We start from the raw sequence: 24,308 nt of genomic DNA, 5'->3' as shown, positions 1-24,308 counted from the left end.
GTTACTAATATTATGAGTAGGAGGGGTTTGGATTATTCCTATTTATTTTCAATTGTTTAAAATACCATTTCTTAACATTTGGGATAAAATTCATACTATAAAACCTAAGAAATTTGTGGTTGTTTGGGGTGTGTTGTGCAGGGCCATGAGTTGGACTCAATGACTCTGATGGGTCCCTTCCAACTTAGCATATTCTATGATTCTATGACTGACTACTACAAAATGATGAGAAATCTACTACATGGGTACATATAAATGGAATAAATTTTATACCAGAAGCTGCTACAAAAAATAATAATCATGTATTTTGTGGGGTTTTATAGATATTTGGTTCTATAGTCCAATACCATTAAAAAGATCCAAGCTTAAAAGATTCACAGTTTGAATGAAAGAGATACAATAAAAATTACCACTTCTATCATGACAAGATTAGTTAAATCCCCACGAAAATATGAGTGCCACCTACAAATTGATACTATTCAGCAATTTAAGCCCACTAACTAGTGTGGGACAATTCCTGCACTTTTAAGATGCCTAAACTCATATATCAGAGCCTGAAAGGGGTCACCAATATGTAAGTCAACTGAATGACTGCATCACATTTGAAGACAGGAATCACATTAGCTGGCTACTCCCACACAATGGAAAACGAAAGCGAACTTGATTACTGTCTATATACTTAAATACTGGAATATGGAAAGCAAAAGCTTAGGAGACAAGGAGCAAAAACACATGACATCACATTCTTAGTTGTTCAAGAGAGGAGAAGAAGAAATATTTGATTACGAGAATGTTGCAAGACATCCCATTAGAAACACAGGCATTGTCAATCATGCTGAAACAGAGAAAGAGAGAGCCCATCCTGGTAGCAATTGCTGGAATCATCTTACCCAGACACCTGCTTTCCACCAGGAGAGGACAACTAGGTGTATCAGGTTCAAATCCAGCTACATGGTATACATCTCCTTCAGCTTGGAAGCCTCTAGCTAATATTCTGGCAACAGCTGGCTTATGTAGTTTGCTGTAGCTGTGAAATTCCAGCAAATACTGTTATTTTGGCCAAATAACATAAATACCGGAATAATTTTCTCAACTTGTTCTATGAATAACTCCTACATTAATCCTACCACAAATAACCAAACAACTTAGTTTTAGAGAGGTAATTTTTTTCTTCTTTTTTTAAACTTCAAGAGTAGCATTTTTCCTTTCCCAATGCAATCAAACAAACATATTCTGTGTTTAAAATACTTCCTGGTCCATCTGGGGTAAGAATCTGATCTGACTGGAATCTTCTGCCACTTTTAAAATGTGTAGAATGAGTAATCTTTGAGTTTCTGGGGGTACTAGCATTATCCCTCGATGACAACATTTTCAGTCATCACAGTAAAATCAGTATACTTGGAAGTAAGCAACTTTCTGTTGCTTATTTTCACCGAATACAACTGTGGACAGAACTCACGATGGAGTTCAAGCTAATTAGAGTAGAGTTTTGCTGTGTCAAATTGATCAGTGCCTGAAGGCTGATACACATGTCAGGCTCCAACATGAAAACCACATATATGAATCCCCTAATTTAGGGGATTAATTAACTCTAATCAATGTTACCTCTAGATGTTTTTGGCATTCTTTGGTTTTAATAAACAAAAAAACATGGCAGTACATTTAACTTGAACTTAGCAAAGCAGTTAATGACAAATTTGAAAAAACAGGCCATGGATTTAATTTATTAATGTACAGTATCATTTATTGCTTTCTAAAAATAGTACAGTTCTACTCCTTCCCTACAAGTTTCTCTGTGTTTGATGGCCTTCAGCCTCAACTTAATCATCCAGATCTACCCACATCTGTTGGACTTACCCTGTATATTTGATTTCCTTGTGTTTCAGAAAGAGGGAAATCACCTGCTCTTGCTAGGACTCAAGATCTGGTGTAGAACCCAAGTCCTACAGCAAAACAAACTGTTACATGAATTATTATCAGCATTTTTTAAAGTTGCTCCTCTTTCAAGGGTGACCACAAGCACCTGTAAATTCTTTTGCTGTTTGCTATCTTTCCATCCTATTCTCAGACAGATAAGATTTATTTATATATTCATACCAATGAGGAAAGACATAATAGTTGAAATCAGCAATGTCAAAATATTCTGTTGTTTGTCAACCCAAGCTATTTTTTAAACTCACTTTACATTTCTTTTTGTTGAACTGGTCCTAGGACCAACTGTAAAGAGCCTGTAACTGTGTCCAAAACTAGTGTTTACATAAAAAGACCATCACGATACGAGATGCAGCTCATTAACTGGTCCCACTAAGAGCAGGTAATTAAGTTCAGCCCAACAGTTCTGCCTAAATCAATGAACCTTTATTCTAGATGAGGATCCAGCTCATGGACAGTAAAAGTAAACACAAATTCCACAAAACCTTTTTATATTTCCTCTCTGCAAAACTAATAAAGTACATACACACACAAATGTAAAAACCAGTATTTCAGACAGCATGATAAACATGAGTTATGCTTGTGGCCTGTGCTCTAGGAATAGTTTTGTTATCTTAGGGTGTAATAGCTCTGGTTCTATCATCAGTTTCAAGTTTAATTCTTCTTAATTAAACCATTATTTCCAATATTACACTTGCACTATTTTTTCAACATAAAATTGGGCCAAAATGTAGGAAAAAAGCGTTATAAAGCTTACATTTCAAGGTATAAAACAAATAAAAAAATTTCCCTACATGTCTGTAAAGCCAACCCTGAAGCACTGTGCTCTGTAACTAATATACTAAGATGACAAGACTAAATTATTAGACTTTATTATATCCCCATGAAGAATGAAGTGCAATTTTAAACTGTAAGTTACAGTATGTCCTCATTCCTCTGATTGGCAGAACTACTGGGCATTACTACCCTTCCTAAAACTGTAGGAAATAAGAAGCCTCCAGGATCTTTCAGACAAGTGTGGAATCATGTGTTTTTAGTTCAGCTGAGTATGTAACATAACAGCGCTCACACACTCGCAGGGAGCACAACCAGCACAGCACGTAGTGACTGACTGGTGAGGCCACGGCTCCCATGCTGCAGCCACAGGATCCAGCCCGGACTGTGGTGGCACTGGGGTTCCTGCATGGAAGCCGCAGGCCAGGGCCAGCAGTGCTGTGCAGTAGCATGGTGGGACCCTGGGGAGTTGTCATCACATCCTGCCAGCTGCCATGTGGAATTCCCCATTCTCACAGCTCCCTGGTGTACTGGTATGTGCCTTGTACTGGTATGGGCCTCGTGGACCAGTCTTCAGAACAGTCTGGTAGCAGCTCTTGGTGTCACCCATCCTGCTTCTCAGCACGCTTGTATGAGGGATGCTCCAGTTCAAGGGAGTTTCTACCTTTTTGTGTGAACACGCAGAGGAGCAGGGTTCTGTGCAGACTGCTTCCCATTTTCTCCACATAACAATAAGACCAACCACAAAAGAATTTTGCAGTGAGGAAAAGCAGATCTAGAGGATTCTGCACTAGAATTGGAGCTGTTTCTTTTTTGATAACTATTTGTCATGGGAGTTTTTAAAAGGAGTAATCCTACAAAATAAAAGCAGACCAATACTGGAGAGAAGAGCACTAGGAGAAAAAAACAGGTGCTCTGAAAGTACAAAAGTAGTGTTTTACTGTTTTGCAGACTGCAGAGATATAATTAAGAGGTGAATTAAAGTAATAGCAATAAAAATCTTTTCCCTGAGAAAGGAGGAGAGGAAAAAAATCCCTATCAAACACCACCTCCCCCCAAACTCTCAAAGAACCGCCAAGCTAAATGAAACATTTGACTTTCATTTCCGACAGGAAACTGAAGCAATGAACAAATACATTATGACTTAAGCTCTCCTGCTCATACACGCAAACAAATTCCATTCTTCCCAAGGAGAAGAAAAGCATGTATCCTTTTGGAGAAGAGCTAACAATACTTAATAACTTGATGATATCAACAGGCTGATTCACATACTTGTGAATTCATTTCAGTGTGTCACAGGAATGAATTTACCAGACCTATTTGTTATTCTTTGTTTACCTCCAGAGTGAATTATTTCACTTTTGGTCAACAGGAAAAAACAAAACCAGGAAACATGTTCACCGAACATGTTGGACTTAAGAGTTTACATGTATTGTGCATATGATGTCAAAAAATATGAAAAAGCTTGGGACCTTTGGCTTTTTGTGAGCCTTTCCAAAGATGAAGTAATTCCATCTGTGGTTATAGAGACAATGCCAACAACCAAAGTGACTTCAGAATAAAGTTCAACCAAGAGAAGGTTGAGACTGGAAGGTGAGAAAGGAAGAAAACCAAAATGCCACAGGAGTATTAATGCTAATTAAAAATTAAGTGATGGAAGACTTTTTCTTTTAAGGCACAACCATCACTATGCAAAATACTCTTTATATTGGTTAATAACTGGAATTGGAGCTACAATATCAACTTAGGTGGAACAGCCCTGATTCAGTGCAGGTAATTCCTACAACCTTGAACGAGAAAATAAATACACAGATATAGGCAGAAACTATGGAGAGCCTTCTGGAATATTATTACTCTTGCACAATGTGAAATGCATGAAATATCTGTATATAAGCTACTATAATCTTACTTTCTGGTAAGAGAAACACTAGTTTATGCTATTTTAACCCTTTAAATACTAATCAGGCAGGCTTAATAGTCCAGTTAAGGTGAGGTTATCTTCAGATTATATAACAATTTTATATTATATATATTAACACTGTAACTAAGAATTATTTCAAGACTTATTATGCTTACCTTCCTTTTCAGCAAATGATTGACTATCTGCAATGACTTTTGGTATTTCTGGATTGTAACGAGTCCCCTCTGGAAAAATCACTAAATACATCTGTGGGTTTAAAAAGAAACAAAACAGACAAGTTCTTATAATAAATGTAAACTGATTGCTTTTACAGAAATTATCAATACTTGATAGGTCCATATTGTAGTTAGCTCACACCACTGATTACTGTAAGGATCCAAAGAAAATCAGAATACTTGAGCTAAAATTTCCTAGCTCTAACAAACTTACTGTTCAAGGTTCAAAATAATTTCTTTTGAAAATACACCATAGAAAGTAGTCCAGGTGATTTAGGAAAGGAGATGGCACTTGTCAACAAAAGTCAGCAAGTCAGGAGCAGTTAATATCAACAAGAGTATCAGTTTTAAGAGATTTTGAAAAGACAGGCAAGTATGTCACAAATGACTGAAATTTTTTTCTTTAATACCGCTCTTGCCTCTAGTCTTTCCTTATACTGAAATATACATTTGATTCCATCCATGATCAGCTACTTTACAAGCCTCTATTCCTCTCACCACACTGGATATTAAATATATTAGGAACTGAAACTCATAGTTTAGTGTAATTTGTACTTTAAAGGCACATTCCTTTAAGCATGCATGTCTGCAAGGTTAGATTTCCCAAGTTAATTCATTCACTTGCCTGTTCAGCAACAACCTATAGGTTCTCAAATCATTACAGAGGTAATGATTTTGCCTAAATATCTGCATATCTGAGTGCAAAATTATGTACCCAAATAGGACCAGTCAAATGTGATGAATCTTTCATTTTCTTTGAAACAGAACATAGGTTTCTTTCTTTTTTAGTGTCTGTGTCTTGCATAATCTCCTATAAACAAAGCTGATGCAAAACATCATTTAAGCAGTGAAAATTTCATATTGGGGGTTCATCTGCAGAGGAGACATGGCCACAAATGGTAACTAGTGTGGAGCTGACACATTCACAGTGAAATGCCTACTGTGCCTACACTAACTTCTTAATCTCAAGAAATATTTGAAAGAAAAAGAGACTGTGGATTTATAAAACAGTCCAAGGAGGATTATCAGTGAGTAGATGAAGACACTGACAAGTGGGAGTCCACATCATGTAAAGACACCAAGTTGAATAAAAACTCAGAGAGAGACACACAGGAATCTAACTTTGTGCTTCTAGCCCACAAAACATCAAAGTATTGCACTAGTATTACACTTAATAACTGCAGAAGAGCTAGAGAAGAGGCTGAATGCCAAAAGACAGGCCCCAGCAAGTAAATGGTCCAGAGTCAGCCCCAGTGAGGAAGGCTAAAAGATGTGCTAGAATTCAGAGATGGGAAGAAATCTAGGAAATGTGACAACCAGTGAAGGCAGCAGGAGATCAAGAAAGAGGAGAATTGAGTACACTGCCTAGAACCTGGCAGGGGAAAAAGAAAAAAGAGTATGTTAAGAATGGGAAAACCAGTTCCAGTAGAGTGAAGAGAGTGAAGAGAGCTACAGAAAAAGCTGCACTTGTCGTGGCATGTTTGGGGGAGAACTGGCAGACTGCAGAGGCAGGTGAAGTCCAAAAATGTTCAAGGACAAGCAGAAATCAACACAAGCCAATGTATACAAGCTGTATACAGATTTGGTGGGGAAGGAACAAAAGAAAATGTGTTTGAGTCAAGGTGCTTACATTTTTATAACATAACAGTAGTGTAAGTACAGGGACAAGTACAGGAATCCTCAGACCCAGCTGTAGTCCACACTTTCCCCAGTCATCTATACATTTTGTCTATGAAGTACACTGTTGAGATATTTAAGTGACTAGGTAAAACTTTTCCAAGTGAGCTGGAAAGGACATAATATTCAAATCCAGATGCATTTTTTTTTCCCTTTCATAAATGTGCTCTATTCAAATCACATAATTTGAATTCTTAAAATGGTACTTCAAGACGAGGTGTTCCACCGCCCTCCTTCCCCATCAAAGCTGTATGCTTAGCTCTGAAGGGTAATTCAGTGGCTGTAACAGGTAACAGAGCAAAGGAAGTTAAGCACACAGGATAGGAACACCATTCTTGGTACAGATGTCAGCACTTACAAGCATGCAACAATGTTACTGGTCTTCAAAGGAGATAATGTAACCACCAAAAGCTGATTACACAACAGGGAACAGTATCTACTTACTCCAGTCCTACATGTATAATACAAAGCAGGGATTGAAATTATACTTTAATTATTCTTGTAAACCTCTAAAGTACAAGCAGTTAAACAGATTTGCTGACCAGAATCTGAATATCTCTGAATTGAAAGCATACCAACAAGACTGAGAAGTGGCCTTTGCTTTAAATTCAGCACATATGAAGCTACTATGTGGCTCAATAGGACTACTTTAACTGAGTAAAATTCATAAATGTAAATAGATTCCTACTTATATTCACATACAGTCCTGCACAAGACAAAGATATTCTGCCAGAGCAATTCAGCCTACCAGATCTATTTGTATGACTGGCTTTTCTCCCAACATGGGCAGCAAAAGTTAAATCCTTAAGCACTATTTCCAAAGACTGTAAATCTCTTCAGATTTTAATAAATAAATAAGCTCCCCTGAACTTGGAATAAGAACTGTTGAGGTGTAGAAGCATTTTAATTGCCCAGAAACACTAGCTGAAGGTAAGGCCATTTTTTATATAGATTTTTTCAATTATGGCAATTAGCTACATAAAGTTACACACTTTATCGCAGTGGCTGCAAAGTACAGTGCTTGTGTTCAAAATGGCACAGGCAGTTTTGGATTACAGTAGCCCCTGATTCGTTGAGACATTGATTTTAACCCAAGCACTAGGTCCCTATGTTCAGTTAGGTGGTACTTTCATGCCTGTTTCTACAGGATGTCAATAAACTTGGTATCTCTCATCAGTTTGAAAGCTTCAAGGTGAAACTTTGAATCAGGATTCATTTAATAGAACCCTATTGATTCCTGTTGGAGCCAGAAAATCAGGAAAGAGGCAGGGGTTACCGGCAGAGTCCCCAGTGTAATGTCAGTGCACTTGCCACAATCCAAAATGAAATGAATGGAAGATGATAACTGCATTCACCCAAATAGCAATTCTATTCATTCCCTCAGCATCGTCGAGGTCTCCCAGGCAAAACCAAACAGCAACAGCACCAAAGGGGTTGTGCCTCCAGAATGGGGGGTAGGGTAGCCGAGGAAGTCCCTGCCATAGATCAGAGGGCCACAAAAGGAGCTGGGTGGACCAGGGGAAAGTGGTCCGAAGCAACAGATGAGAGTCCCTGGAATACAGAACAACCATAAACATACAGGAAGAGAAGGTGACAAAGAGAAAAGCTGGCCAAGGACAGGGCTTTGGAGGGTGTCCTGGAAGCAGCTGCTGCCATTCTGTAGAATAACATAGAGCATCAATAAGCGGTAACTACTGACTAAAGGTATCTTGCATTTACTGTGCTGTTGCCAGGTGACAAGGGGAAAACAAATATTTTCATTTACAAAATTCATATTGTTGCATTCTGACAGCTAGAGAGACTCATATGTGTTTAGACCACTGCCTAGAAGGCATGTTTCTGGTGAATTGGATGCGAAACACTATCACTCAGATCAATAACCAAGATCAAAAAAGATAGGGTATGAGAAAGCCTACCTGGTATAATTGAAATGACATACAAAGGGTGATGTGGGGAAAGCAGGCAAGAACATCCACGATTTATAAGTTGTTAGGGATTTGCAAATTAGTAACTATATGACAAAGTAATTACAATAAGTCTTACAGCAGTTGTATTAATGTACCTGTCCCCTCCACGCTTTTATTGTTTGATTGGCGTTGCTTCGCATGACAAAACTGTGACTAAATGACAAAACCAAAACACATAGTAATCAGCTAAATATTGTTGTACTAGTTTAAATCTCACATCTCAGAATGCAGATTTCCTACTCTCAGTGCATGATAAATATAAATATAAATTACATTTTCATTTATCAAACTGAATAGTTTGCTGTTCAGAAGAGTTAACTTTCTTTATAAATCAAGTACATTGAGCATATAAAGTGTCAGCTGGATATATTGTTGCATTGAGAAACGTATTAATCTTATTACAGCTTACATTAAAACAACATTAACGCAGAAGTGCTCTTTAAACAATGTGACAGTCTCTGTTCTCATAACAAGACATAAGATTGCAATTTGTTAGCAATCAGTCAGACTTCATGGAATTTTAAACAAAATCACAGCGTTTCAAGTGTGTTTTACCAAGAAAAGGTTCAATAATGCACCATTTAGGTGTATAATTCAATGACAGTTTGGGAAGCAAAGTAATTGCCAAAATTAAAAAAATGTATTAGTTCAAGATTCCCACTAAGAAAACATGAGTGCAACAGTGTTTCAGTCTAGCATCAAAGTTTTATGCACGTCTGATATTGCTGTGCTGCATCTGGGAATATGGGTGGACCAGCTGCAAAGTGGAGGAAAAGGGGCTTTTAAGGCAGGCAGGTGGAAGTCGTAAGACAAGGTGGGCAAGGAACATCATGCAGTCCCACTGTTACTGCACAAAAGGAGGCTTACCAGATCACTAATCCAGTTCTACTGTGAATGTAAGAGGCTAAGAGACAGTCTTACTTTTCCTGTCAGTTTTAACTCCAATTTACTTGTAATTATAAAAAAAAAAAAAAAAGTCCACAGTGAAACAGTAAAGATCTTGCTACACTGAAGAGAACAGAAGACTGGTTCTGTCTTCCTATATGTCTTTAATTTCTTAATGGGAATAGGGATGGCTCCAGACAGACTGAACATTAATCATCTAGATTCTTTTGTTTAAATTGTATGTGCAGAGAAACTGTAAACAACAACATGACCCTTAACACAGATTCCTGTCCATCCCTACTCTATTGGTATATAAATCTTTCCTTAGCAGCTGAAAGGCCAGCTCTTCTCTAACACTACAATAAAGAAAGAACTCCACCACCACATACATGCAGAAGGACTAAGCTACACCAGCTGCCCTATAAACTGAGAAGAAGCCCACCCTGAGCTATAGCATACAGTACATAAAAATTCCAGAGTAGTAGATCAGTTATTTTTGCATGAAGTTGATGACTTTAGGGCATACTTGCTTTACTGATCAAAATGTCTTTTATTTTAAAAGCAATATGGTTGCTCGTGAATGTCATGCTAAGTTGCAGAACTGCAAAGTATCTCCATGAATAATGGTGTAAGGACACAAGTTATCATGTTCTTCTCAGAGTAGTAACTGCATGTGAAAGGTCATTTAATAGCATCTACATTTAAATTCTCAGATAAAGCAGATTACAGAAAATTTAGTCTTCCCTCAAGTGACAATTCAATGGCCTGTGTCTTTTACCCCAGCAGATGCAAATATTTGTCTCAGTAAATAGGCTTTTGACAGCTTTGGTTTTATAAAACTTGTCATTCCCTATATGGTTTGACTGAGAGATTTTAAACAGAATGAATGTCTGCAGCAACCCTAGACAGTATGAAGAAAACGGCAACAACTGCCTGGCATGCACATCCAGGTTCTGGGCCCATTTCCAACACCACCAACTTTACTCATTCAAGCCTCTCAATAAGCATAAGGCCAGTTTGCTTTTTGAACACAGACACATGCACAAACAGAAACTCTCTATCTCCAAAGAAGAAAAAAGAAAAGACTATTATGAATGTCAAAGCAACCCATGCACTCCTTGTACCCAAGCCTCACCTTTTATAAGGTTTGGCAATATGTGGAGTCTAAATCCTAATCATACATTTTTAAATAAAATGAAAGTGTAACTGTTCTGTATCAAGGCTTGCTTAGTTGGTTTTTCTTAAGTTTAGCCAAAAAGGCAGAAAAATTTTAATACACAGCAAGTAATGAAAGCCAAGCACAGTGATGCTAACCACTGAGCCACAAACCATACAGGGAGTCATGAGAAAAGTCACTTGGCAGTAACAATCATTCTTCAAATAGAAAATTATCAAGAGTTTGTTTTGGTAATTTTTTTCCTCCTCCAGGCATATCAGACAAAGTTATTGTGTTCTTAAGATGTCACTGCCATTAGAAATGATTGACCATCGTGATGACTAATTAACATTTGGTAAGAATGGTTCTTGACTTTCAGAAGTCAAGAGTACCAGTCTCTGACAAGCACACAGTAGTCAAAATGTTGTCTTTTGAAACAAAGGGTTTCTCTTTTGAAATAGTGGTTTCTCAAGGAAGGTGCTACAGTTCATCTTCTAAGTCCAAACCCCCTTGCTCTCTACAGAGAGGATCACAAAGTTCCTATCATTCAGAAAACACTAGTCAAATTTTCCTCATTTTAATTAGAGGCATCACTCTAATCATAGAAAGCAACTGTAAAAACACAGAAAGAAAACAAATCCATGATTACCATCTTGTAGTTTGTGGGTATCGGGCATGGCTCTTTTCTCCAATAAGCCTTTGCCATTAAAAAAGTCAAAGAAATGAGAAGGAAGGTATAAGCTTACTGGAGTCTCAGCTTTCATCTGGGCCCGCAACTTCTCTCTCATTTCTTTCTCATTGAATTTGGCACTTCTTTTTACATAGACTCCTCCATGCTATCAGAGAGAAAAAAAAAAAAGAAAAGCATTAAATATTTAAGTGTAGTTTAATGTAGAATAGTTGATAGAAGAACAAACAAGACAACAATGACAAGTCACCTTTATGACTCATTGCTGCAAATTGCCCACAAGACATTTTCTCCTAGGATGAAAGCACCTGAAACTAATTTTACATTTGCATGTACTTTAGTTCACAAAATCTGTTTAAATAAAAATCAGATACAAAAAACCTCCCAGTGTATAAGACATTTGAAGTGTCTTGTTTAAAGGTGTTAAATAATTAACTGAAGATGTCATTGGAAGTGACCCCAGGGATCTGTCCATGACAACACTGACATGTAGCTTAATTTGTATATCAAGGGAAAATCACACAAATGAAGTTACTCACATACAAGTACTTACAGGTCAATGCTTTCAATTTTATGCATCCGATCTTAAATAGTGACTTATGCAAATACTGGAAATGCAAGTATCACACCTCCACATACAAAATTTATGAATAGCAAAATTTAGCTAGCATATGTCTTGAAAACATCCATGCACTTCTTAGAGAATCAAATTTTCAATAAAGAAGTTACATACAGAGATAACTGAATAAGTAAACCANAGAATTTTATAGAAGTGTTTTTACTGAAAACTATTACAAAAAGTTGGACTATGTCCAGGTAGAGATTCACTTTATAACTTGTTGCACACAATTAATCACAAAAACTTCAGTAAAAGGACTACGGCGAAGTACACACAAAGAGAAATTTGCTGTATCATTTCCCTCTTCCACCACTTTGTTTTATCTACGGAGTAAGAGGATTCAAACAAACATGCATCAATATGAACTACTGATACAATAAAGTCTGGAAAAACAAAATTAGCTTCCAAATAACAGAATTTCAGTTTTAAGGTACCTTGTTTTCATGGGTTTTCTAAGGGGCTCCACAGCTTCATAATATTCTTTTCTGTCCACTTGGACTATTAGTATTAGAGTTTGTCAGACAACTTCTGTCTATTTATGGTTTTACATGCTCAACAGAAAGGTGACAGTAAGATTAAGACTACTAAGAGCTGAACCTCATTTAAATGTCTGATCTCAGGAAAAGATACAGTACACATTGTAGAAACAGGGGCTGTGTATGGAACTGGCATGGCATGGTCAAAAATAAAGTTTGAGGGGTTAGGAAGAGGTCATGCAAACTGCTTTCAGCCTTTGCTTTTCAGGGCATGGAGAGACGGCCGTGTAGCTGCTTAGACAGTGGTATTTGATGAGACTTTTAAGTTGTCCTCCAAAAGCTGCAGTGAAAAGGAACATGAAAGTCAATGGTGCATTAACTCCATATTACATATTCTGACTTAACATTATTGTCTGTGGTTCTCTGCCAAGGTGAAGTAGCCAGCTCTAACACTCAGTTGGGCTGCTGTGACTGGCAGGGGACCAAAACCATAAACAGAATTCCCCAGCCCACTGAGTTTGGCCTTTAGCAGGCAGGAGCATGGTATTGGGACCATCCCATAAGCAGTATTAACAGTTCCAGACAGATAACAGCATGAAGAGAAAAATGTTCCAAAGCTGTGTAGTAAACAGAGAGCTATAAGTTATCTCCACACTCCACTTATAAGACAATTTTTAAGATCTGACACTATTAAAGGGAAGTAGAATTCTTAAGTAGACTTAAGTACAGTTGTATTCTGACACTCACCACAACCACCCCTTTCAGGAAGGGCAAACTCAGTTTGGTATCAGAAGTAATGCATCTACTATACAAGACTTCCATGTAACTGGTAAGTTGTCATTCTGTGTGAGCTGAGCTAGGTGAGGCTTTGATAAATGGGAGAAGGCTGAAATCAAGGTCTTCCCTTATCAAATTACTAACCAGTTGCAGTGAACTGGAAAAATACTGAACCAACTTCTCCTTGTTTAATTTGTTAACTGGGAGAAATGAAGTTACTACTGTAGAGTTTCCTCAGGGACACCATAACACCAAAGACTCATCTGGTGTTCCACCTCAGATTTCTTAATGCTCAGAAGCAGATTTGTACTTCTGAAGGAAATGAGCATACGGTCACGTAAGAACAGACAAAGTATGTAGTGTAAGATCAGCATTTGCTGCACACAACCCAAATACATCACTGTGTCAGGTGCCCCAAGGCTCAGGGTTACAAAGCTAAAGAGAGGCAAGGTGCCACACTAACTAAATATGTCGCTAAAATTCAATAACAACCAAAAGGGTACACAAGCTGATGCTGAATAACAGAAGAGATAAAGACATGCTTCCTGTGTTAAAAAATCAGGCAAACTGTGAGATATCAAAAATATTTATCAAAATATTTATCCCAGCTGCACTGAAATAGGTTCCACCTTATAAATCAGACCTGAAACATAACAGGTTAATTTAAGTGTTTTTCTTTTCTTGCTATTAGATAGCTGCCTCCAAAGAAGAATGCTAGTTATGCCATTGTATATAGCTTGAATTCCCCAATTTGTATTGCATTTCCTTTTCAGTAAGAGATCAAATATATGAACTCCTTTCAAAACAGATTTCTGGAAGTACTGTTTTTAAGGTTATAATTTTTTTCCGCTGTACTTTAAAAGCCCCTCTCTCAGTCAACAATGGATTATGTTTACAAATATACTTCCTTTGTGCCTGAATTTCGCTCTCCTGGACATCCAGACCACGTTTATTTCCAAACAGGATGTTTACCTGAGGTAGGGAATATGAATTCCGTGAGCATGGCGTAATTGTGTGGCTCTGGAAACTTTTAGTGGAGTGTAAGTGACATCACTGACAGAACATCAACAGGAAGGGCAGGAAGTGTTTTATGTTTTTGCACTGTTTGGTGTGATAAAAACAATAAAAATACCTATTAGCTCGCACTGCAGGCCTTCAGCATCCCGTCTCAGTCATTTAAGCACACATGCATCACCACTGCCTTTCAGTTGTGTCACTGAATTAATGATATATATATATATATATAAATAATCACCCCTCACTAAATCTTGTAGAAGCTTTAGTTTTTTGAGGAATCCGAAGCTGAATAGATTTAATATATATGTTTTGATTAGAAATGTAAGCTACATTCAGATTAATTTCCACAGGAACCTTCTTTTAACAGTCAATATATCAGTCAGGAAACTGAGCACTGGATATTCCAGATAGCAAAAGTAATTTTCCAAAATCTTGAAAAAAATAATTTCTGGACACATAGTGATAATGGAAGGAATATACATCCTGTCTGTATTTTAATTAAAGCAGACTTAAATCTCCACCAATGTAATGACTACAGGCAAGGACAAAGAGCAAAATATTTCCATGCAGCAGACTAGTCACTTTAGTGGATGAAAAATGTAGAGAATGACTGGGGACAAGCATTAGACAACTGAAAAGTACATTTTCTCCCAAAGGATACCCTTAGTGAGGTATGACAGGGTCTGACAGCTTGAACTTATTTAGGGGACTGGGACAGTAAACCTACCAACAAAAGAAACTGTGAACCGTTTTCTTATTTTCTCTGAAGTATATGCTTCTCTAAACATACCAGTTTTAGTAGAGCCAAGATCTATAACCTACTTGCTGTCTAAGACACTCATCCATAAGACAACAAAGATTTTCAACTATCAAGCTGAAAACATTGAATATGATGCCAAAGATGAGGGAAAGAGTAAAATTCTCCTCTTCAGACATACACCTCTTCATATGTTCCTTTACATACTAATATATAGTTCTAATCATACCCAGCATTGTATTTTTCTCAATATTCCCCGCACTTTTGGACAGGGTTGACAGTAAGTTCAAACAGTCTAATTCTATTAGAAGTATTTTTCTAAGTGATTTTTGTTTTGCTTTTCTTTGCCCAGGTGGTGGGGTGGTGGAACAGAAAGCAGGTTCATGTTCATCATAAGAACATAGAAAAGACAAAGCAGAAAAATCTTATTGAACAAGCCCTTTGAAACAGTTATCCAGAACTCTATCTATTTCTATTTTAACAATGAAGTGCCCATCTAAATCCTGAGATAAGTGCTGTAAAGCCATTTCTGATCACCTAGAAAAACAAACCAGTACTTTCAAAAACATCCCCCTCTACATTTTATTTTGTTTGTATTTAAAACCAGTCCTGCTTTCAGAAAAAGAAAAGACATGACAAATTCAGAGGATTTTAGGGAGGATTTTAAGTCATCTACACTGCTCTCCACCATTTTAGAGCGAAGATCACATCTACTCAGCATGTTGGCTGTACAATGACCATGGCCCACTGTTTCTTAGTAATTGTGTAGTTTTGAGTCACATCAGGTTGAGATTTCAAACTAAAAGCGACAAGAGGAGCATTATACAGAAAGAGGAGAAAGAAAAATGTAGTAATAGGATTACTGTTAGACTCAGGTTTTTGCTTAGTTAAAGTCCAAAGCAAAACCATCAACACCTTCACGGGGCTGCCTTTCCTCCACTAAGATCCAATTTTTCTCTTTTATATTGTGCTAAAACCAAACAACTGAAAAATAAATAAGTACAGTACAGAAATGCCAATTTATTCCCAATTTGTAACATGACACATAAAAAAAAAAGTTTGTTTACACCTACTGCTAAGTGGACTTCTGGACTGTAAAAAGAAGAAAGTTCTAGAAAATTCTGAAATGCTTCTAACAGACAGTTTTAATTCGAGTAATAAACACCATCCATAAGACGTATTCATTTACTGAGTCTAATAACTGTCTCTCAACTAAGATACACATCTAACTACACTGAGCGAAACCAGCTATTTTCATGTCCAAATAAATAAATGCCAGCTCAGAACTACGTCTTCCCAGCATGCATGGCAAACAGAGGGAAAGTACATCTTACATATTTGACCCACAAACAGCAAGGAAAAGGTGAACAGGCTTACCTGTGAAAAATACCACCCATAGAGCGGAAGCCATTTTAAGCCATCTTTCAGGACATACCGGACATGCCCAAGAGCATTCTGCCTAATTGCCAGCATGTCTGCAATAATCCAATCAACTGCAAAGACAAAAGCCCAACATACTCAGTTAAATTAGTTCTTAGTTGCTACTGATGAAACACAAAGCACATGGTGTACGTATAAATGTCATTAAAGGTTTTTGAACTAGAAGTTCTTGCTCATTAGGGCAAGGCTGGAAAGAGACACAGTAAAGAGACAAGCAGACTTTTTAAACCTATAGAAGTGCTAAGACAAGCAAAAAAAAATACAAACCTGTACACTGATGATTTGATAAATATATTACATTTTCTTTATTTTTTGGCAAATCCCCGTAGATTATTACCTAAAAAAATTAAAAAAATATGCAGTATTACTTTATTATTTATTTTCATTGCATTAGGCAGTGACGACATCCAATGCAGTAATTGGCTATTTACTAGGAAAACTGTCAGCAAGTTAGCACCATCAACAGACAAACACTCTATCACTGTGTCAGGACCCACCACGCAGACAACTGACTCATCAACAAAGCTGAAAATATTAATTAATAAGGGCTTAAGAAAGCTATTCTGGTTTTGTGCTTCAGCCCTAGAACTGGATCCATGGAAGCTGACCTTCATCCACAAGATCCCTCCATTATTATAACTAAAGCTAATAGCCAGGTACAAAATCACCATTTCACTTTATACGTCTAATGAATAAGACATGCTTCAGCCAGACACTCACTCTTTATCATCCAATCTAAAATGTTAAGTTTTCCTGAGTTAGATCAATCTCAACCATTTGCCATGATTTTAACCATCAAGAACGAATTAAAAAGCATGAGGTTGAGAGGTGTCTTTAAATTGGTCTGTGGCTTCCAGCCAGCATGTTTTCTTATGCTTTTTTCTCTGTTATATTAAAGATACCCTTTAACCTTGTAGTTTCTCACCCTAACAGGCAACGGCCTCAGTGAAATAACCTTGTGGGAGCAGGACCAGGAAGCAAGATGCTGAAGCAGGAATCCTAGTCACCCTTTTAAAAGGGATTAATTCAATTCCTCTTATATCAAATACAAAATGAAAAATGAATTAATTCTGAACTGAAGAATCAATACAGCTCTTCAATTATCTTTAATAAATATTTTTATTATTTAATGAAGCATAGTTTTTCCAATAAGTACATTCTAGGCAGAATTTAGCCCTTGCTCTGCCAATACCAGTGGGTGTACTCCTCATTTCTAGAAGTTAGCTGTATCAGATATGCACACTACCGCAAAATTAGTCCATTCACCAAAAAGCTATTTGGAAGGTTTACCCACTTGTTATCATCACTTCTCTGGTCTGGACAATCTTGGAATTTTATCTGGAAGATCTAATTAACATTCGGATCTTGATTGGTATCATTTAGTATGCTAAGTCTCATATGCTGGTCTCAACCAGCATCTCCAGAAGATCTGCCCACCTCTTAGTTAACCTGTGATATTGGATGGGTAGTGCCTTGTTTGTTAATACTAGACAAAAACCCCTCTTAAAAGCTGTCTGTTTCACATTCATTCTGTTTCCTCTTTGAAAATGCAACCGCACTATTGACTAAATTTTGTTTCCAAGGCAGAAACCACATACTGCCAAACTGAGATATTCAGTAAACACGTGAACAAGAGATCATTGAGCATACAGTAAAGAGGACATTACTTATCTGAAATAATTTCCCTTGCCTCCCCCCCCCAAAAAGGCATACAATAATAAATTCTAACTGAACCTTATTTGTAACAAGTCAGTTGACACGTATATTTTGAACAGTATCCAAGAAATTCAAACAAGATTTTGCTATAGGAGTAGTCTTCTCATTGAAGTTCCAGAATTTATAACCTTACTGTTGACACTAGGAACCACTGTTCAGTATAAGATTGACCTTACAGTTCAGGTGCAAAAATTCCACTGAAATAAATCTTGCTATTCTCATTTACAGAGTTAAAGTCTCATTTTCCAAGAGTACACTTTCCCAGCACTGTTACATGTGAGGTCCATAAACACTGTTTGCTTTAATTTCAAGTTAAGACTCCACTATGCCGTTTCTGGCAAAGACTGCTTTAGAGGAAGGGAAAAGGTCCAATACAACAAATCTCTAAACCAGAAGGTCCTGAATGCTATTTAAGCTTTTATAAAATATATAAAAAAAATAAGAACAAGAGGAAAACAAAATATGCCCTTGACCCCAAGAGCTGCCCCACACAAGAAACAGGGTTTGAAATGTACAATTTTTAACTTCAACTTGTAAATATTTCCACTTTCATGTACAAAGTCAAGATCTCAGTGTAATCAGACCCACAATTTAAAGCCTTCAGTTGTGATTATTGCATGAGTAAAAACAAATATAAAGGATCATTCCCTTAAAAAAAACATGTATAATGTTGTCTGCCAATTATAACAGTTAATCTGTATTATTTTTTATTTCAATAAGATTGGATCTAGTTCACTTTTAATCCCAAGGAACATTTGCTCATTATTACTGTAAGCAATTTCTGTGTACAACATTATGTTTCACCATAATGGTATGGACCAAAATCTTTTACTCATGGTAAAACACACAGCCATACTGTTGTACAGAATTAAAAAAAAAAAAAATCTTTTCCTATTTATAATTAGTTCTCATTAAACACACAAAAACTGGACATTTTATTTCAAAGCAAATATAAGAATGAGAAAATCTGGAAGCTCTATTTTGTTTGCTCAGATGGCTCATCCTAAGAGGATCCAACCGCTTTAACTGCAGCATCATCCACTTCAGCACTGCCTATTTCACTGATCTTGAGAAAAGGCTTATACAGTTCATTAAAGGCCAGCAAATACCTATTCATGTGAGACACTCTCAGCTAGGAATTGAGCTACAAACTTAAGACTGATACTACAAACAGATAAGAATGGCAACTTCCAGCCTGCAATCCCAGGAGACACCTACTCTGTGGGCACCCACACAGCTCTCCTTCTGAGACCCAAACGTTTTTGCTTTATCAGGTTTCTGAAAATTTTCATCACACACAACAGTGGGGTAACAGTTAGAGCTCTGAATCTTGCAGAAATTTTGTCCTTTTCCCTTTGAGATGATGTCTGAAGAATTCACCTGCTTGTGGATAAGCAGGGGAAGAGTCCTCTCAGGAGAGGCCTCCAATTTCTGACAATCTGATGTGTTTAGGTGAACCAGAGCACCTAATGTATATTATAGCTGCAGAAGGAAATGATATAGTACTCTGCTTCGTGGTGTCCAGAAAACCTCCGACTCCCTGCTGTTTTACATAGCTAACTTTGCAGAATTCCGTGCTGCAGAGGCCATGCAGTCTCTGGCTCCTTCTCAGTCTGATGGTGCAGAAGATATCTGGGGGCCACAGTGAATCACAGAAGAGTCTGAGTTAGAAGGGACCGACAAGGATCATCAAGTCCAACTCTCATGTGAATGGCTCGTATGGGTATCGAACCCACAACCTTGGCTTTATCAGCATCATGCTCCAAGGCAAGCACTTGAGTGATTTATCAGGGACAGCAGGGCAGAAACAAGTGTCCACAGTGCCAGGCTGTATTCAAGCCCCTTTTGAAGCAATCTGAAGAAATCAGAGTGGCTAAAAGACTCCTAGCCCCACTCAGAAGAATAATGCTTCTCTCAGGGTGTGAAGAGCACAACAGGGGGTAGTCTTCCCCTCTGCAGCCAGCACACCAGGGAAACGGCGCAGGATATGCCTGGGATGCAATTTTCAGTTTCAGAAACTAAGTACCTAGCTCTCCATATGTCACAGTATACGTACATACATTCTACCTATCAGCTTAAAGAACTGATAAATGTTCTGTCTGCCACAATGCAGAATGTGAGGATCCTATTCATTTAGAATATAATCTGCTGTGTTAAAAAAAAAGGGTAAAATGAAGTCAAGCAAAGAAAACAAGTTAAAAGGAAGAGCAACACATCAAGCCAAAGCAAGCAGAGATCTGAGGGAAAATGTTTAATATGCAGATTTACAGTCTAACATTGCAAATATTACTTGTGTACACAATATTAAAATGCATGCTTTTAGCCATGGTTTGGTTGCTTCACAGCCCAGTTCACAATAACAGGTAATACAGTTAGTGTTAATGTCGGTCTTTCAGATCTCTTTACACAGCAGTGCTGTCAAACTCAATTCAGTGTGATCTCAAATAAAGGAAACTGGATGCTATTGGATCCCCTTCTGAGGGAAGGCTGGTACCCAGCTTCCATGGATGCAATACACCAAGCTGTTCACATGCTCAGTGGGCACAAGACACACCTTGGAGTGTCATGCCCACATGTAGCTCTGATTCACTGGCAGGAGGTTACAAGTTCTCCTGATGAGTGAATTTACTAACTCAGTGATAGGCTGATCTGGGTGTGCAAATGGGAGCTCCTGGGTAATCTGATGACACCAGTTTAAGCTTCCCTACCAGCCTCTGCTTCTTCCAGTGCAACATATTCAATTATGGCTGTGCTAATGTGGTAGGTCACGTAGCAACGTAAAACAGTCCCGCACGGCAGCCACACCTGAATAACTCAGAATTTCCAGAGGTTTTCACTGCAACAAGGTGGACACTCCTAATTTAGAGTTCTATTTCTTGCTTATGAAATCTGTACATACCAAAGAAAATTAAATAGATCATTTAATCATGTCCTAGCTATATCATCAGTAAACAGTGCCATGACAAGAATAACTCAAGAGGTAAAAGTAATCACACTATCTGAAGACCTGCTTGCAGGTCAACTGGTGATCACACCAAACTCCTAAGATGATTACTTTAATATTATAATTGGATGTAGCTGATAATGGGAGCAGTTAGAAGCTGATCTGCAAGCAGATTTGGCACTTCTGCTTCTGTAGTAGTAAGGCAAACAACTGGTTATTGCTGGTAAAAACTCGGGCCATCTCATCTGATGTCCTGTCACATCTACCAGCACACTCACTCTTGGTTCCTCAGCCTTCTTAACTCTCCTCCTTCTCTATGCAAAGAAACTAGGTGTGAATTGCAGAATGATGCTCCCTTCTTTGCTGTTACTTCCACAAGACTGATGTGCACTGGGGCACTTTGTGAAGGTGGTGCATTGCAATCAGGAAAAACATCAGTTTCAAGCACAGGCAATAGCAACTAGAAAGGAGGATAAAAGTAGTAGGATAATGGGGAGAACATTCCCTCTTCTGGAGGAAGAGAGGAGAAACAGAATATTCACGACATCAACACTTAAAAACAACTATATAGACTTCATATACTCAGCTGTACTACGCTCATGAGATGCACTTCTGTCCATTTCAGTATTTCTTCCCAATTAATAACTAGGACTGTGTGCTGTTTGGGACAAGAGCATCCTTGTTAGCTGGGCACTACTACAACGTGTTTATTAAAATACATAGTATGCTAGGGCGTATGTCTCATCTGTTTGTTACAATCTCTGGATACAATTTTGTGGTGAAGGGGTGGAGCTTGCATCAACCAACCACCAGAACAACCACCGAGCAACAGCTTCTGCACTCAGCATATTTCCCGTGCAAGCTGACCTCTGCAGGCATCTTAAACAAAGACTAAAAACCTGCCTGATGACACAAGTCCTTTGAGCTTCTAGAGAAAGTACCTCAGACCACAGAATCTATTTACCTGTTTGACAAGGAGCAGGCTCAAGACAGGATACAAACGGAACTGACACTTGCTGCTGACAAATTTCTCAGATTTTCAGATGTCCTACTATAAGAATTTCAAATATTTATTTTTAAAGCACTTTTATTCACATTTAACAGATACAGGTTCCACTTGCCTAGAGCATTAGGAATATGAATAGGACAGAAGGGGAAAGACTGTCATGGTTTTAGTTGCATTTTCTCTAGATCTGAAAAAAAAAGTTTATCATTTTTCTAAAAATACCTTTAGGGCACATACAATTTGTAGGTAATGATCATATTATTGCTACACCTCAATCTTTTTAGAGACTATCTGCTCAATACATAATTGCACAAGTCTGAAGTCTTCCTCAGGCTCAGCGGCAAACCATAAAATCATCATGTGATCCATTTTATTAAAGCAGAGTTCACTCAAACATTCTGCAGCTATGGATTTTACTGAGGTTCAGTGAAGAAAACCATTGCTAAGAGACTAAGCTCTGGGAAATATTAAAAGGATTCCTGTATGTAATGTAATGCAATTTTTTTTAAAATATATCTTTCATTTGATTGAATCAGAGAGCACAGAACTTCAGAAAATACACTTATTGCCATTCTATTTCTTTTTTATAAGAAAACTATATTAGCAACCTATATGGATTATGCAGGAATGAATCATGATGTTAAATATGAAGTATGTACATTTTTGCTTTCATACTAGCTTTTAGTCTCATGGTCTAAATTGACAAATTTTTACCAACATTACATTTTATTCAGTGTTACTAACCCCATGTATTGAAGTCATCTAGTTCTGATGCTGACTACAAAGGTTTTACAGTTTCTGAGCTGAATTAAAGATAATGCGTCCCCAGAATCCTTAAACTTAGATGTTCTAGTCTTGCTAACAGAAAAAAACCCAAGACTTATCAAGAACACGACTTTAGGATTCTGGCATCTAAATTCTGAATAAAACCTATTTTCAGCACCCAAATAATTTACTGATCTTTCTCCAAATGACTTGCTTTTGATTACAACGTAGTTCTATGGCACATACCCACAACTACAATCACTTGGGAAAGTCAAAATTAGAGCATCTAAATAATTTTTATAGTAAATCACCACTAGTTACATTTTTTTAACAATAACTGTACATACTTCAGACATGTACATGTACATAGCACATGTGAAAGGAGATTATTTATAAGTTGAGATTTCAACAGGAGTGTTTTTCTGAACATCTGGTATAACACAAAACCTAATCATGCCTTCCAGCACAAGAGTGGAAGGAAGTATTCCATCTGTTTCAATAGGAGAAAGTCTCCTTTATAAGACTTTGGCACCTCTGAAGACTTCTTCCCACATATTTTTATAATCTCCTTAAAAGAAAGGCAAAAGCAACCCACATTTAATGTGGCTATTGCTTACTTTATTACGTTTCTGTAGTGGAAAATACAAAATGTCCATGTCCCATCCCATCCATTCCCCCCAGACAGCAGCTACTTTGGTACATTAAGCTCACTCTGGAAATAACCTTTGTGCACCACACATCAGCCAGAAGCAGGAAACCTTGTGACAGTTTGCAGTGTTTCCTCTAGCCAGAACTCTTTATGATAGGAACTTTGCTTCTAAATATCTAGGACTTCAAGGAGAAGTTGTATCTTTACTTGAAATACTCGTACAAGTGTTTTTATCAAGTACAGACTAAACTGGTGTAAAGCTGTCAATAAGTTGACATGAATGGGAAAGGGGATGATTAAGAAACCTCTATGTTCTCTGCTTATAATTGTGGAATAAGATTTTTGAAAGCTTCTCCACACATCATTTTCACTAAGTATTTAGAATTTAAGCACTATGGACTTTCACAGTGAGGCAAAGGAATCGCTACACAGCAAAAGAGAACATGCAAGGAGGTATCTGAGCTAGCGGCAACAATTCTGGCTCCAGAACTGGACACAGTAAACTATATCAGCCACAAAAAATCACCAGATGAGAATCATGCTAATCTGCTCACCATCACAGCATGTGATTAAGGCAGTTCACCTGCAGCTTGCTCAGGAGCATGCACTATGTCTGCTTACTCAAAATGCATGCCCTCAGATTCCCAAGCAGCCTTAGAAAATGGAACGACTCTTCAAGTCAATCCATAAGTTCTGCAGGAAAAATTACTGCGACTACCACAATACAGTTCAGAGTAACTAGATGGAAAAAAATATTAATTTGGATTATGTGCTAAAATACAGATTTGACCAAATCAGGTGTAGCTAATTTTACATTTAAAAATCAAACAAGCATAAATGCTATGATTTCCTACTCCCACACTGAGGATCTAGTTGTAACAGGGAAATGACAAGTAATATGTGACAGAAATGAAAAGAACAAAAGAA

At 37.5% G+C, this 24,308-nt stretch overlaps 1 protein-coding gene across 1 annotated transcript in view; it reads right to left on the bottom strand.

Annotated features, from left to right (window-relative positions):
* Window positions 1-24,308, bottom strand: part of AGPAT5 (1-acylglycerol-3-phosphate O-acyltransferase 5) — a 55,366-nt gene that overhangs the window by 23,568 nt on the left and 7,490 nt on the right. Inside the window, exons 2-5 of the mRNA XM_017814551.1 lie at window positions 16,569-16,638; window positions 16,239-16,354; window positions 11,274-11,363; window positions 4,783-4,873 (exon numbers count right to left, since the gene is read on the bottom strand). Coding sequence (XP_017670040.1) covers window positions 4,783-4,873; window positions 11,274-11,363; window positions 16,239-16,354; window positions 16,569-16,638 — 367 coding nt within the window. The remainder of the gene's footprint in view (window positions 1-4,782; window positions 4,874-11,273; window positions 11,364-16,238; window positions 16,355-16,568; window positions 16,639-24,308) is intronic.

This window comes from Lepidothrix coronata, unplaced genomic scaffold, assembly GCF_001604755.1.
Source record: "Lepidothrix coronata isolate B3197 unplaced genomic scaffold, Lepidothrix_coronata-1.0 Scaffold45, whole genome shotgun sequence".
NCBI classification, from domain to species: Eukaryota; Metazoa; Chordata; class Aves; order Passeriformes; family Pipridae; genus Lepidothrix; species Lepidothrix coronata.
This window is presented reverse-complemented; position numbering and strand designations above follow the sequence as displayed.